The sequence below is a fragment of the Aotus nancymaae genome, unplaced genomic scaffold, assembly GCF_030222135.1.
Source record: "Aotus nancymaae isolate 86718 unplaced genomic scaffold, 86718_ANA_hifiasm-v0.15.2.pri h1tg000019l, whole genome shotgun sequence".
Taxonomy (NCBI): domain Eukaryota; kingdom Metazoa; phylum Chordata; class Mammalia; order Primates; family Aotidae; genus Aotus; species Aotus nancymaae.
Genome location: NW_026988431.1, coordinates 31185363 through 31198877, shown reverse-complemented (window position 1 = coordinate 31198877; position 13515 = coordinate 31185363). Strand labels below are relative to the sequence as shown.

The window sequence follows — 13515 nt, the reverse complement described above, 5'->3', positions numbered from 1 at the left end:
TATAGGCCAATATCCATGATGGACATAGATGCAAAAATCTTCAATAAAATACTGGCAAGCTGATTGCAACAACACATCAAAAAGCTTATCCACCATGATCAAGTATGATTCATCACAGGGATGCAAGGCTGGTTCAACATATGCAAGTCTATAAATGTAATTCACCACATAAACAGAACCAAAGACAAAAACCACATAATTATCTCAATTGATGCAGAGAAGGCCTTCAACAAAATTCAACAGCCCTTTATGCTAAAAACCCTCAATAAACTAGGTATTGACGGAACGTATCTCAAAATAATAAAAGCTATTTATGACAAACCAACAGCCAATACCATACTGAATGGGCAAAAACTGGAAGCATTCCCTTTGAAATCTGGCACTAGACAAGGATGCCCTCTCTCACCACTCCTATTCAATCTAGTACTGTAAGTTCTAGCCAGAGCAATCAGGCAAGAAAAAGAAATAAAGGGTATTCAATTAGGAAAGGAGGAAGTCAAACTGTCTCTATTTACAGACGACATGATTGTATATCTGGAAGACCCCATCGTCTCAGCCCAAAATCTCCTGAAACTGATAAGCAACTTCAGCAAAGTCTCAGGATACAAAATTAATGTGCAAAAATCACAAGCATTCCTATACACCAATAACAGACTTAAAGAGAGCCAAATCAAGAACGAACTGCCATTCACAATCGCTACAAAGAGAATAAAATACCTAGGAATACAACTAACAAGGAACGTAAAGGACCTCTTCAAGGAGAACTACAAACCACTGCTTAACGAAATAAGAGAGGACACAAACAGATGGAGAAACATTCCATGTTCATGGTTAGGAAGAATCAATATCATGAAAATGGCCATACTGCCCAAAGTAATTTACAGATTCAACGCTATCCTCATCAAGCTACCAATGACCTTCTTCACAGAACTGGAGAAAACCACCTTAAACTTCATATGGAACCAAAAGAGAGCCCGCATAGGCAAGTCAATTCTAAGCAAATAGAACAAAGCGGGAGGCATCACACTACTGGACATCAAACTATACTGCAAGCCTACAGTAATCAAAACAGCATGGTACTGGTACCAAAACAGAGATATAGACCAATGGAACAGAACAGAGGCCTCGGAGGCAACACAACAAATCTACAACCATCTGATCTTTGACAGACCTGACAAAAACAAGCAATGGGGAAAGGATTCCCTGTTTAATAAGTGGTGTTGGGAAAACTGGCTAGCCATGTGCAGAAAGCAGAAACTGGACCCCTTCCTGACACCTTACACTAAAATTAACTCCAGATGGATTAAAGACTTAAACATAAGAGCTAACACCATAAGAACCCTAGAAGAAAACCTAGGCAAAACCATTCAGGACATAGGTGTAGGCAAAGACTTCATGACCAAAACACCAAAAGCATTGGCAACAAAAGCCAAAATAGACAAATGGGACCTAATCAAGCTCCAAAGCTTCTGCACGGCAAAAGAAACAATCATTAGAGTGAATCGGCAACCAACAGAATGGGAAAAAATTTTTGCAGCTTACCCATCTGACAAAGGGCTGATGTCCAGAATTTACAATGAACTAAAACAGAAAAAAACAAACAAGCCCATTCAAAAATGGGCAAAGGATATGAACAGATACTTTACAAAAGAAGACATACATGAGGCCAACAAACAAATGAAAAAATGCTCATCATCACTCGTCATTAGAGAAATGCAAATCAAAACTACATTGAGATACCATCTCATGCCAATTAGAATGGCGATCATTAAAAAATTTGGAGACACCAGATGCTGGAGAGGATGTGGAGAAATAGGAACACTTTTACACTGTTGGTGGGAATGTAAATTAGTTCAACCATTCTGGAAGACAGTGTGGCGATTCCTCAAGGATCTAGAAATAGAAATTCCATTTGACCCAGCAATCCCATTACTGGGTATATATCTAAAGGAGTATAAATCGCCCTACTATAAGGACATATGCACACGAATGTTCATTGCAGCACAGTTTACAATAGCAAAGACCTGGAACCAACCCAAATGCCCATCGATGATAGACTGGACAGGGAAAATGTGGCACTACACACCATGGAGTATTATGCAGCCATCAAAAATGATGAGTTTGCATCCTTTGTAGGGACATGGATGAAGCTGGAAGCCATCATTCTCAGCAAACTGACACAGGAACACAAAATCAAACACCGCATGTTCTCACTCATAGATGGGTGTTGAACAATGAGAACACAGGACACAGGGAGGGGAGCACTATACACTGGGGCCTGTTGGGGGGAAATAGGGGAGGGACAGCGAGGGGTGGGGAGTTGGGGAGGGATGGCATGGGGAGAAATGGCACATAAGGGTGAAGGGGAGGAAGGTAGCAAATCACACTGCCACATATGCACCTATGCAACAATCTTGCATGTTCTCTACATGTACCCCAAAACCTAAAATGCAATAAAAACAAACAAACAAAAAACAAAAAAAAAGATGGACAAACATACATGGTTAAATTTAACAAAAAAGAAACACGTATCAATAATAATATAGAATGCAAGGTAAAAAACATAAGAAACAAGGAGGACTATTTCATACATAATGCAAATGTTAGTATTCTGACAAAAAATTATTTTTTAAAATATAAACACTGGTAAACCAAAGTGCTCTGGCAAATTAAAAACAATGTAAATTATTATTATTCAGTTATGGTAAATCTGCTCAATAGAAGATTATGCAGCCAGTAACAATTAAAAAGTTTACACTGAAAATCATGACGTGGTACGTACAAAATATAGAAGATTGTACCCACTAAGAACAATGTAAAGTCCTAAACATACATACATTCATATGAATGAGACTAGATGAATACAGACAAAAATGATACTAGTTGTATAAGGGTGATAAAATATAGTTTTTCTTCTGTTTTCCAAACTTGCTTATAATATTTTGTTTTATAAAATGCCCTTTGATATGTAAGAAGCAGAACACTTACAATAAAACACATATTTAGAAGCAAAGAGCTATCATTTTTACCCACTGGACTGGCATCAAATGAAGAAGACAGCAACTTTTGTTGCTGAGTAAGTGAAAGTAGTGCAGGCTATTTGGAGGGTAACTTGGCAGAATCTATTAAATTAAAAATGCACATACTATTTGATTCAGGATTTTCCCTCCAGTGGTCTATTCTATAGACATTCTTACTCATACACACACAAGAGGAGGGAACAAGGATGTTTATTGGATCATTGTAATAGAGGAACTCTGAAAATGATTTGAACACCAACAGAGGAATGTGTAATTAATTACAGTTGAGCCATGCAATTGATTATGCAGTAGTTAAAAGAATGAGATAGACTTACATAAATGGAAATAAACAGAACCCTGAGACACTGTTAAGTGAAAAAGTTAACAGAATAGTATGAACCCATATATTTTTAAAAACTCTCAAAATAGCAGCCATACAAAACAAAACTATATACTACGTGTATATATTTACAAGAGAATAAAACCACAGATGATAAAAGTCCCCCTCTGGGGAAAGGGAGTAAAATAGTAGAGTGAAGAATAAATAGCGACTTCTGTTTATTTATTACTCTAGATGTGTTCATATTATTTGACTGTTTTATGAGTATTGTTTATGTACCAAGAGGAAGACTAAGGCGAAGGGCAGGGAAGGAAAGGGAGGAGAAAATAATTCATGCTTTAGAAAGCAGAACACTTGAGCTCTTTTTCCAGTTCAGCAACTTACTTGGTGTGTAATCTTACACAAATCATTTATTTGGGCCTCAAATTTTATCAATTGGTTAAAACAAATGGATTAATTTTAAAAGCCAAAAAAGAAAAAAAGAAAAAATATGGATTAGGCCGGGTGCGGTGGCTCATACCTTAATCCCAACACTTTGGGAGGCTGAGGCGGGTGGATAATGAGGTTGGGAGTTTGAGACCAGCTTGGCCAACATAGTGAAACCTCGGCTCTACTAAAAATACAAAAGTTAGCCGGGCATGGTGGCACACGCCTGTACTCCTAGCTACTTGGGAGGTTGCGGCAGGAGAATCACTTGAACTCGGGAGGTGGAGGTTGTGGTAAGCCGAGATTGCATCACTGCACTCCAGCCTGAGCAACAGAGCAAGACTCTGTCTCAAAAAAAAAAAAAAAAAAAGAATATGTATTATAAAAATGATTCAGAAACTACAATCTATAATGTGCTTCAGGAAAGTGGGAGATTATTATTATTACTCTTGAGGTATTATGGAATTACTGCCATTTTAACCCATCCCATATTACCTACTGAGAGCCCAGGCAGGCATCAGGTGTACAATAAATATCAACACTGACTGTGATGATGATTGTTCATTTTAGAATAAAAAAAGTTTGTATATCTATCATGGACTGCTAATTTTGCCAAGTCTTCATTATTTTGTCTGTCTCAGATGAAGATAGGAAAAAATAAAGAGTAAATAAGGTTGTATTATTAGCCTAAATTTCATTTAGTATGATTCATAAAAATAAAACATTTCATTATCTCCCAAGTATGAACAATTTCATTTTTTTTGTTTATAGAAGCTTAATCAGGCGTGAAGATTACTTCGGTAAAAGGCTCCCACTAGTGGTCAATACTTTCTCTCTCATTTGGTAAAATGAATAAAATAATTGAATAAAATGTATTCTTTCTTAAAAGGAATTTTTAGTACTTTTCTCTAGCAGGTGCTGGATACAGAATCATTGCTGAAAAGATCAATTTCAAAATCTTCTAATGCCTTTCCAAGACCCTTCCCAACCTAGTCCCGGCCCACCCCTCCAGGCTCATCTATTGTGAAGCCTTCTCTATATGTTTTTATCTATGTCTGTGGAATTTATCAAGTCAGGTGTGGTGTCTCTATATTTCTCTCTTTTGCTCCAGAGTACATGCCTTCAGGCAGAGATCCCTTATTATTCTCTTCGTTTTTACCCCTTCACCCAAAACATTCCAGTGTCCCAGGAGAGGTATTTGATAACTGTTTAATGACTGAAAGTACTGACAGTGCTTTGAATAGAGTAAGCACTCAAATATTTGTTAAATAAAGAACATTACTTAAATTGCTCATGACACATGAATTCTAACGAAAGGCATACTTGCAAAAAGTTGCTTTTTCTTATCTCCATCGAAGTAATTTTTCCACTCCAAGATCTGTTGACTGTGTAGAATATTCTCTGAATAACCTGGTTCCAAAAGGAAAATAAAACCAAATAAAAACATTAAAGATCTCCACTACTTTCTCAAAGGCCATCTTATGAACATACTTGGGACCAATTTAACTTTTAGCTTTTTGATTATGTTAAGTGTAATTCCTAGTAAAAATCAGCACTGTATTTTAAAATCTATATCTATATATTCTAAAATCTGCCTCTACACTTCTGAGAATAAAAAAGATCTTCTGCTCACAAGTCTTCACTTCCCAGCTGCCTTCACATCACTTCTTTTGTTTACCTCTAATTTATACAGTAATGCCTGATTCAAGTAATGCTTATTGGGCTCAATGTTTTGGGAAGGCATATGAGGTGGGAAATATCTGCTGGGTTGGCTTAATGATTAACTGGTCAGAAGGATGGCTATCAAGGTGGTATGATTCAAGAGGGCCTTATTCTGGTTATTATTGTCTTATTCACTTGAGACCAAGTCTTCAAAACTCTCTATGGAAATTCAAATACATCTGGGATAAGTTATATCCTAACTTTTATTTGGGCATGAACATATTTGTTATTACCTGGTGTTTTAATGAGTTCAGCAGAATTGCAACTCTGGAGAAAACCCTGGATAGAATGGGAGAAGAGATAAGAAGCAAATGTGTCTAGGTTGAGGATGTGTGTGCTGTGCTATAGGAGAGGATCAGAGAAGGAAGATGGAAGCTGCAGTCCTGGAGGTAGGAGGTCACAGTGTATTCTTAACAATTTTATCTGCAGTCATTCCTACCTACTTCATTTCCCTTTTACCGATTACTTTTCTTCTCCTAAAGGAAGCAGTGGTAAGAAGAGTAATTTAAGCAGCTTTATTTTTTGAGGGGGGGCGGGGGTGCTTTATTTTGGTAGTATAATAATACAGAAATCCTTTATCTTTGGTGGTTTTATCATGGAAGAGATTAGATCTCTTTTTCAAGCTATTTTGAAAAAGAACAAAGGAGGCAAGATATTTGGACATCTTTCCCAAGAATAGGCCTAATGTGGGACTAAACCACCTTTCTTTTCTGGATTCTTCAGCAGAAAGAGTGATTCTTCAACTGAACAGGGAAAAACTACTAACAGGATGAAGGTCTAGATTTCAGCTGTCCAGTGTTCACCACCCCACCCCTGATATCAGGGCTAACCCCTCTGACCCTCCAGATTGGGCTCAAGTGCCACACTCCATGGGAGGCCCCAGAACAGGGACTGACTAGAGTTCTGCCTTCTTTCCTCCCACTACCACCTGAGCCTCTTTTAGCTGTCCCTGTGGTTACATTCTAAACACTGGTGCACCTGACCAGCATCAGCTCCAAACACTAAGAGACCAGGTCTTTCTTGACTTGTATTCCACCATCTTATATGGTGCTTTCTGTATATCAGGTTGTCCATAACTGCTTGATAAAATAATGAGGTTTAAAAGTTGTGGAACAAATATTTTTGTATTATCTTTGTGTTAAGAGAATGCAGTTAGCTTCATAACTATTTGAACAACTCTACTCAGAATTTTGCATAGCAGATGGATGCCAACCCAAGAAAGGTCTCTAATTAGTATTTCATATATATCAGTATTTGTTCTCTATTATTTATAGATAGAATCATATAAAATGTGCAAAAAACAAAACAGGGAAGTGTAACTATATTCAAAATGATTGTGAAAGATGCTACTAATATAGTAATGTTTAATCTTGAGAAAAAAATAAGACTACAGTTTAGAGGTGATCAAGATCTGAGTGGCTGTTGGGTGCAAGAAGAAGCTGACTTGTTCTGTGTTGCACCAAAGGGAAGAATTAGAACTGCTAGATAGAAATGTATTTATACTGAAATGCTTCAATATAAGGAAGACTTTCCTAAAATTAGCCCTATAAAGCAATGAGTTTGTATGAAGTTTCTTTTCACCACAAGTATTTACGAAGAAGCTGACAGGATTCCTGACTTAGGTGGGAGCTGGGACTAGCCAGTGTCTAATTTCTCTACTGGTCCCAACCACTCAGACTCTGAGGACACTGAGGACAGAGAACATGTCTTACTCAATATTGCATTCTTAGCACTAGCTTGGCAGAAGTTTATATAAAAATGATGGAGGATTTTTAGCACAGAAATTTTATGTGTGAAAATAAACATTAAGAATTTCACTTATCATAATTCCATGTCCTCTCTCTCTCAGGTTAAAGTCAATTTCAATATATATTATTAATTACTCCACATTTTTCTGTTGAAGATTTTTTTTTTTTTTGAGATGGAGTCTCGTTCTGTCACCCAGGCTAGAGTGCAGTGGTGATCTTGGCTCACTGCAACCTCCACCTCCCAGGTTCAAGCAATTCTCTGCCTTAGCCTCCTGAGTAGCTGGGACTATAGGTTTGTGCCACCATGCCCAGCTAATTTTTGTATTTTTAATAGAGACAGGGTTTTACCATATTGGCCAGGCTGGTTTCAAACTTCTGATCTCGTGATCCACAGCCTCAGCCTCCCAAAGTGCTGGGATTACAAATGTGAGCCACCATGCCTGGGCGATTTTTGTCTTATTTCTTGATTTTGAATGTAAATTTATCTCACAGTATGAGTTTTCTATCTAAAATTTATATTTATATACTCAAATATTTTATATAATTTATGAAATTACTGTGTTAAAAATTATAAAACTTTATTATTTGTATTCATTCTTGCTTATTTTATCTCCTCTTCTTTTTAACAGAATTTTAAAAATCTGCAGTTTGACTGTTAGGCATTTCCTATTTTTAGCCTGTGCTAACCTACTTTTCTAATACTATAAAACAATGTATTTGTATTCCATTTTTCCACAGCCTAAATTTCCTTATTCTGTGTAGAATATTCTCCAAATAACCTGGTTCCAAAAGGAAAACAACACTTCATCAGCACATTTATTGGTTTCCACATCACTGATTCAGCACTTTAGATGGTTGAGGTAGGAGCACCATCTAGTGGTAAAGCATGTAACTGCTGACTCTACATTAATTACTATTGTTTTTCTAACTGCTCACCTTTAGGTAAATGAAATTCATCACCATTTAAAATATCAAATAAAATTAAAAAATAAATCTTAATTAGAACAACTATTTACTACTAGTGAAGGAAATGAAATCTGGCCATCTTTCACCAAGGGGTCTTTATTCAATTTGATATACAAGTTGAATCATAAGTCAGTTTCCTTTCTTCTTGGTATCTATTGAATTGGAAACCTCGAATTCACAAATATAGGTCACCAGGAATGGAAATGTTTGATGGCTCTGTCATATAGTTTTTTTGACAAATGAATTAAATACAGACATAGAAGTTACAAATAATTTTACTATGTATGTGTACAGAAGAACAAACTCCAATGCTAGAAGCCTGGCTCTCACTTGGCAGGAGTGGTGAACAGATTTCAAATTCACTCTTTGGTTAACACAGCTCAGAGAAGTATTTCTTCATGGTCTTCTGTAGAGTTAGGACTTAAAAAAATATATCTAATAAGAATATTTTTTTTCTCTGTTAAGAGGAAAAGTCTTCACGGGGGAAGAGTTAGTAAGCTCTTAGTGTGAGCCGTCTCCACCGTAGCTTAGTCATCTAGGAAAATCAGTACCTTGTCCTCCACAAGGAAAATCCTGGCATTTCAGCCTACAGTGGTGGATTCAGGCCAATCAAGATACTCAATATATCACTAAGACACACAGTGGAGCCAGCCACAGAAATATCTCTACTGCCAGCACCAGTGTCATAAAGATGTATTTTAAATCTTATTGCTTATTTTAAAAACTCAAGTGAGCACTTCTTTCCTCAAAAGTTGGTATATGTCGGTTTGGATAAGCAAAACCTTTTATTCAATGGCAATTTTTACACAGCATGTAAAACTGCACTCAAGGGTGACGATTTGCTGGTATTTCTAATTTTCATTTTCATTCAATATCAAAGACTTATTTCTCAACTGCTAACTCTTTTTGGAAATAAGAATACAGACTGACTTTAGGTTCAATCTCTTTTTTGGGTACTGATGTTCTTCTTTGCTGTATACATAGTTGGTGGTCTATTTTTCCAGTCTAAAAACACTGACAAATTAACTAAACAAAGTCTTTTCCTGTAACACAGATTTTCAATGATACATAGAAAACAAAAGTTTTCTAACTTTCCTTCATCATATATATACACATAAGCTAATATTTGAATCATACCCTGTGTCAGTGGTTTCTTCCAAATGCAAACTGAAATAACTAAGGAACACTAGAGCATGCAAACATAATAATTGTTCTTCTATAGAACTGTATGCCATGAAGGTTATGTTAACATTCAATAGGGTCACATGATAAAATAATTTTGCTTTTTCTGAGACAGTTGTCATTAATTCTGAGGCTGGGCTTTATATGTGTCTTAGAAATAGTGTGATCTTATCTGTTTTTGCCATGAGCAGGGTAGAGAATGATGGCCTTTTTAGTTTGGTCACTTTTATGTCTAACAACAAAATTAATTTCATACAAGAAGGCCTTATTTTATATTTGTTCTAGAAAAACTCACTGTACTCTGAAATAATGCAGTGGTTTCAATGACTTCATGCCATTATCTGACCAAGTTTCATAACAGAAAAGGCACTGAGGAGAACAGATAACCAGTCTAATAAAATTCTATTTCCAGATATTGTTTTTATACTTTTTATTTGCCCTTTTCATGAGTTTATCACAATGGCAGTTATTCACTTATCTCAGTACATATTCACATGAAATGTTCCCAATTAGGTCTTGTTTACTATTTATGTTATGGTGCTGTTTTGAGTTGCCATATTATCATTTTATCACAAGTATTTTACACTTAAGTGACTGGTTCTGAGTAACAGATTCACTTTTGTGCAGTGGAGATAAAGCAGCATAATACTATTAACAAAGTGTAAATTTAACAAATGTAAAGTTATATGCAAATGTCATGAAAATATTACAGCAGAGATAATTAACTGTACCCTATTGACCAGTGTAGTTCATTTTGTTTAACTATTATTAACATGACACTATTTATTAGAAAATGTGAATTATATGTGAACAAAATGGTTTCATGGCTTTTCAGTCTAAAATATAAAACTTCCTGGGGACCACTTGCTGGATGACCAAATACCACTGAATGTCCAAGTACTTCAAAAAATATTAAACTACGTGTTCATTAAGATCATGAAAGAAAAAAAAAGGAAATAGCAAACTAGAAAGCTAGAGAAAAATTTTATTTCCATTTTACTTTTTTGTTCTTTAACATCTCTAAGAATACATGCCAACAGTTTGGACTAGTTTAATTCCAACTTGTTTGGACTAGTTTATTTCTAACATCTTTTCCAACTCTTAAGAGTGTATATTATGGTGTCAATATGTCCTGCGTTTCCTGAACAGTCAATATTCAGAACTCAATAATTCCCTTCCCTTTGGGATTGCAGCCAGAGCTCGTGTAGAACTTTTTTTTTTTTTTTTTTGAGACAGAGTCTTGCTTTGCCTCCCAGGCTGGAGTGCAGTGGTGAGAATCTCGGCTCACGGTAACCTCTGCCTCCTGGGTTCAAGTGATTCCCATGCCTCAGTCTCTCCCAAGTAGCTGGGACTACAGATGTGCACCATCATGCCTGGCTAATTTTTATATTTTTAGGAGAGATAGGGTTTTACCACATTGGCCAAGCTGGTCTTGAATGTTTGGCCTCAAATAATCTGCCTGCCTCAGGCTCCCAAAGTGCTGGGATTACAGGCATGGGCCACTGCGCCTGGCCTAGAATTCTTAAACATAGATAATTTCATGTATTCACTCAGTACCTATTGACTGTGTGTATTATTCCAGGGTACTGTTCTAGGTACTGTTCTAGGTATTCTGCTATTCTAGGGTACTATTCCAGGTACTGAGGATATAGACAAAGTTCCTGCTCACATGGAGCTTTTATAAGTGATGGAGACGGACAAGAAACGAACAAAAAATTAAATATCAGATGATTAGAGCTAAGAAGAAAAATAAAGCAGGAAAAGGAACAGTGTAAGGGGAGGGGGTAGAGAAAGAAAGGTTACAAAAACAGAGAGTGATCACAGAAGGCCTCACTAAATAAGGGAACTGAGCAGATATCTGGATGAAGTGGGGGAGTGACAATGTGGAAATCTGTAGGAAGAGCATTCCAAGCAAAGGAAAGAGGAAGAACAAAGCATCTGAGGCAGAAGTGGTTTTGGTTTGCTCATCGTGGCTGAAGCAGAATAAGCAAAGGAGTGGGAAGTAGGAGATAAGATCAGAAAGTAGGGGTTGCCAGGGTGTAAGAGGATAATGGAGAGTCTTGGCAAGGACTTTGGGTTTTATTCTACATGAACTGGGAAACTACTGGTGGGTTTGAGCAGAGGAGTGACATGATCTGGGTGATTTTTTAAAAGGACAATTGTTTGCTTTGTGGAGGCTAGACTACAGGGCAATCAGGGTGGTAACAGGGAGACCAATTAGAAATAAACAAAGTTTGAAATGAGGGCGACAGGCCAGGTTGATTGTGGTAGAGGTAATTTAGTAGAGAGTCACAGTTAACAGGAAAAAATAACTTCTGAGATTGTCTTAGATAACAGTGACACCTTCTGGCTCAAATAAAATCTTACAAAATTTTTTCTTTTTCCAACCCAACTCTTGCAGAACAAAAGAGCCAATGCAAAAGCACTGAATGAAAAATAAAGTTCTACAGGAGGAGAAGAAAACAGTAGTATTTTGTAACTCGGCAGAACCTCACATATCCTTGGCCAACAAACTGTGCCCTAAGTATAGGAGGGTGGTCCTCAGAGGAGACTGCCCTGTTTAGCTGAGGAATCTGAACCACAGGCAAGGGCCATCTCACTTAAGAATGTGTCTGTGAATGGCCCTGGGGCTGGTCTGTGGAATGTCCCCAAAGATAATGTGGGACCTAGGGCAGGGTGCGTGAAATGGCTACTCCATGCCCTGTGGGCCTGCGTGCACTCACATCATTCCTGCACTATCTGGGACTGACCAAATGAGGCTGTGCCTGAGAAACAGGGAGTGCGAGCTCCTCACAAAATGGGAATGTGATCACTGTTATTTTAAATTCTTTTTTTTTTTTAATCGGGCTGACTATTATATATGGCTTGTATATTTTAAATTCTTACATTGTTCACACAAATTATTTCTCATTATCATTTCCAGTTCTAACTTTGAGGTACTAGAGACCAATCTCTTTCTGTGACAGGGACAAGCTGTTGAAAATTCTTTTCAGTCTTATTTGGAAATGCTAAAGATCAACTGGATATCAATATTCATAACACAGAAAAAGGTATGCCTCATAAAACCAGACAAAAGGGATATATTACTTTAATATTGTAAGTATTAGGCACAAACAAGAAGGAAAATAGGTAAAAATGAAGATATTATGAATTCAATTTTATTTTACCTTCCTTCCACTTAAAAGAATCATTATAGTCCATGTTACCTTTTGCATAGATATTTGAAATTCTGGATAGTAGACAGTGATAAAAAGGTGACTTATGGAGTTATATTAAGAAAAAAGATGACTCAGCCTACCGTGGTGATATAGCGAGAGTGGAATTCTGGAGCATCTTTCAGGAACGTGAGACCAGGGTGTGTATCCACCACATCCTGAAAAAATCAAAACCAAAACTAAATTAACAAGCATACAAAAATTATGCCTATAGAAGCTTTTCCTTTCTGTATATGTTGCCAGTTGAGCAAACTTGCTATTTTAGAATGAATAATGCACTTAAAATTTCTTTATTAAATTCAAATTTCATTATAAGCATACTTACGTGTGCTTTTCTGTATATGTAGTATACTTCAGAAAAAAGTTAGTTTGATTTTAGCTATGTTTGGTAATTTGTGAATCAAATGTCTCTGAGGTATGTACTATAATTCTAACACATCAACAGCACATCAGAAAAATTCATCCCACAGATTAATGTAGAGGTATTATATAAAGTGTATTTACACAGAAAGGATGTGGTGGACAGTAGACACAAGCCAATGAAAATGATCCTCTTTCATAATCTAGAATCATGGAAAATATTTTTTGGAAAAAAAACCCAGCCATGTAATCAAGTAGTTTGAATCTCTCTTTGTTAAGCTGTGTAAGCCAGTTAATGCCCATCAGATTTTATCATGATTGTGTGGATAAATCATTTCTCAAATTAGAATTTTATTTATTTTTAAATCTTCAATCTTATCATTGAAGACTACTGAAATATTAAAACCTTAAAATACTGTTTTTATTTTCAAGTTAGATTTTTAAAGCATTCTGAATGAGCCCAGAGAATCTATTAGAGATAATTACTATTAACTAACCAGAGGAAACAGATATGCCATTACAGATCTAATCTATTA

At 36.4% G+C, this 13515-nt stretch overlaps 1 protein-coding gene across 7 annotated transcripts in view; it reads right to left on the bottom strand.

Annotated features, from left to right (window-relative positions):
• The window catches only part of PPP2R3A (protein phosphatase 2 regulatory subunit B''alpha), a 196234-nt gene that overhangs the window by 52179 nt on the left and 130540 nt on the right, over positions 1–13515 (bottom strand). For all 7 annotated transcript variants that reach the window (XM_064378719.1, XM_064378718.1, XM_064378717.1 and 4 more), the window contains 2 exons: positions 12703–12777; positions 5110–5196 (listed from right to left, as the gene is read on the bottom strand). In XM_064378719.1, coding sequence (XP_064234789.1) covers positions 5110–5196; positions 12703–12777 — 162 coding nt within the window. The remainder of the gene's footprint in view (positions 1–5109; positions 5197–12702; positions 12778–13515) is intronic.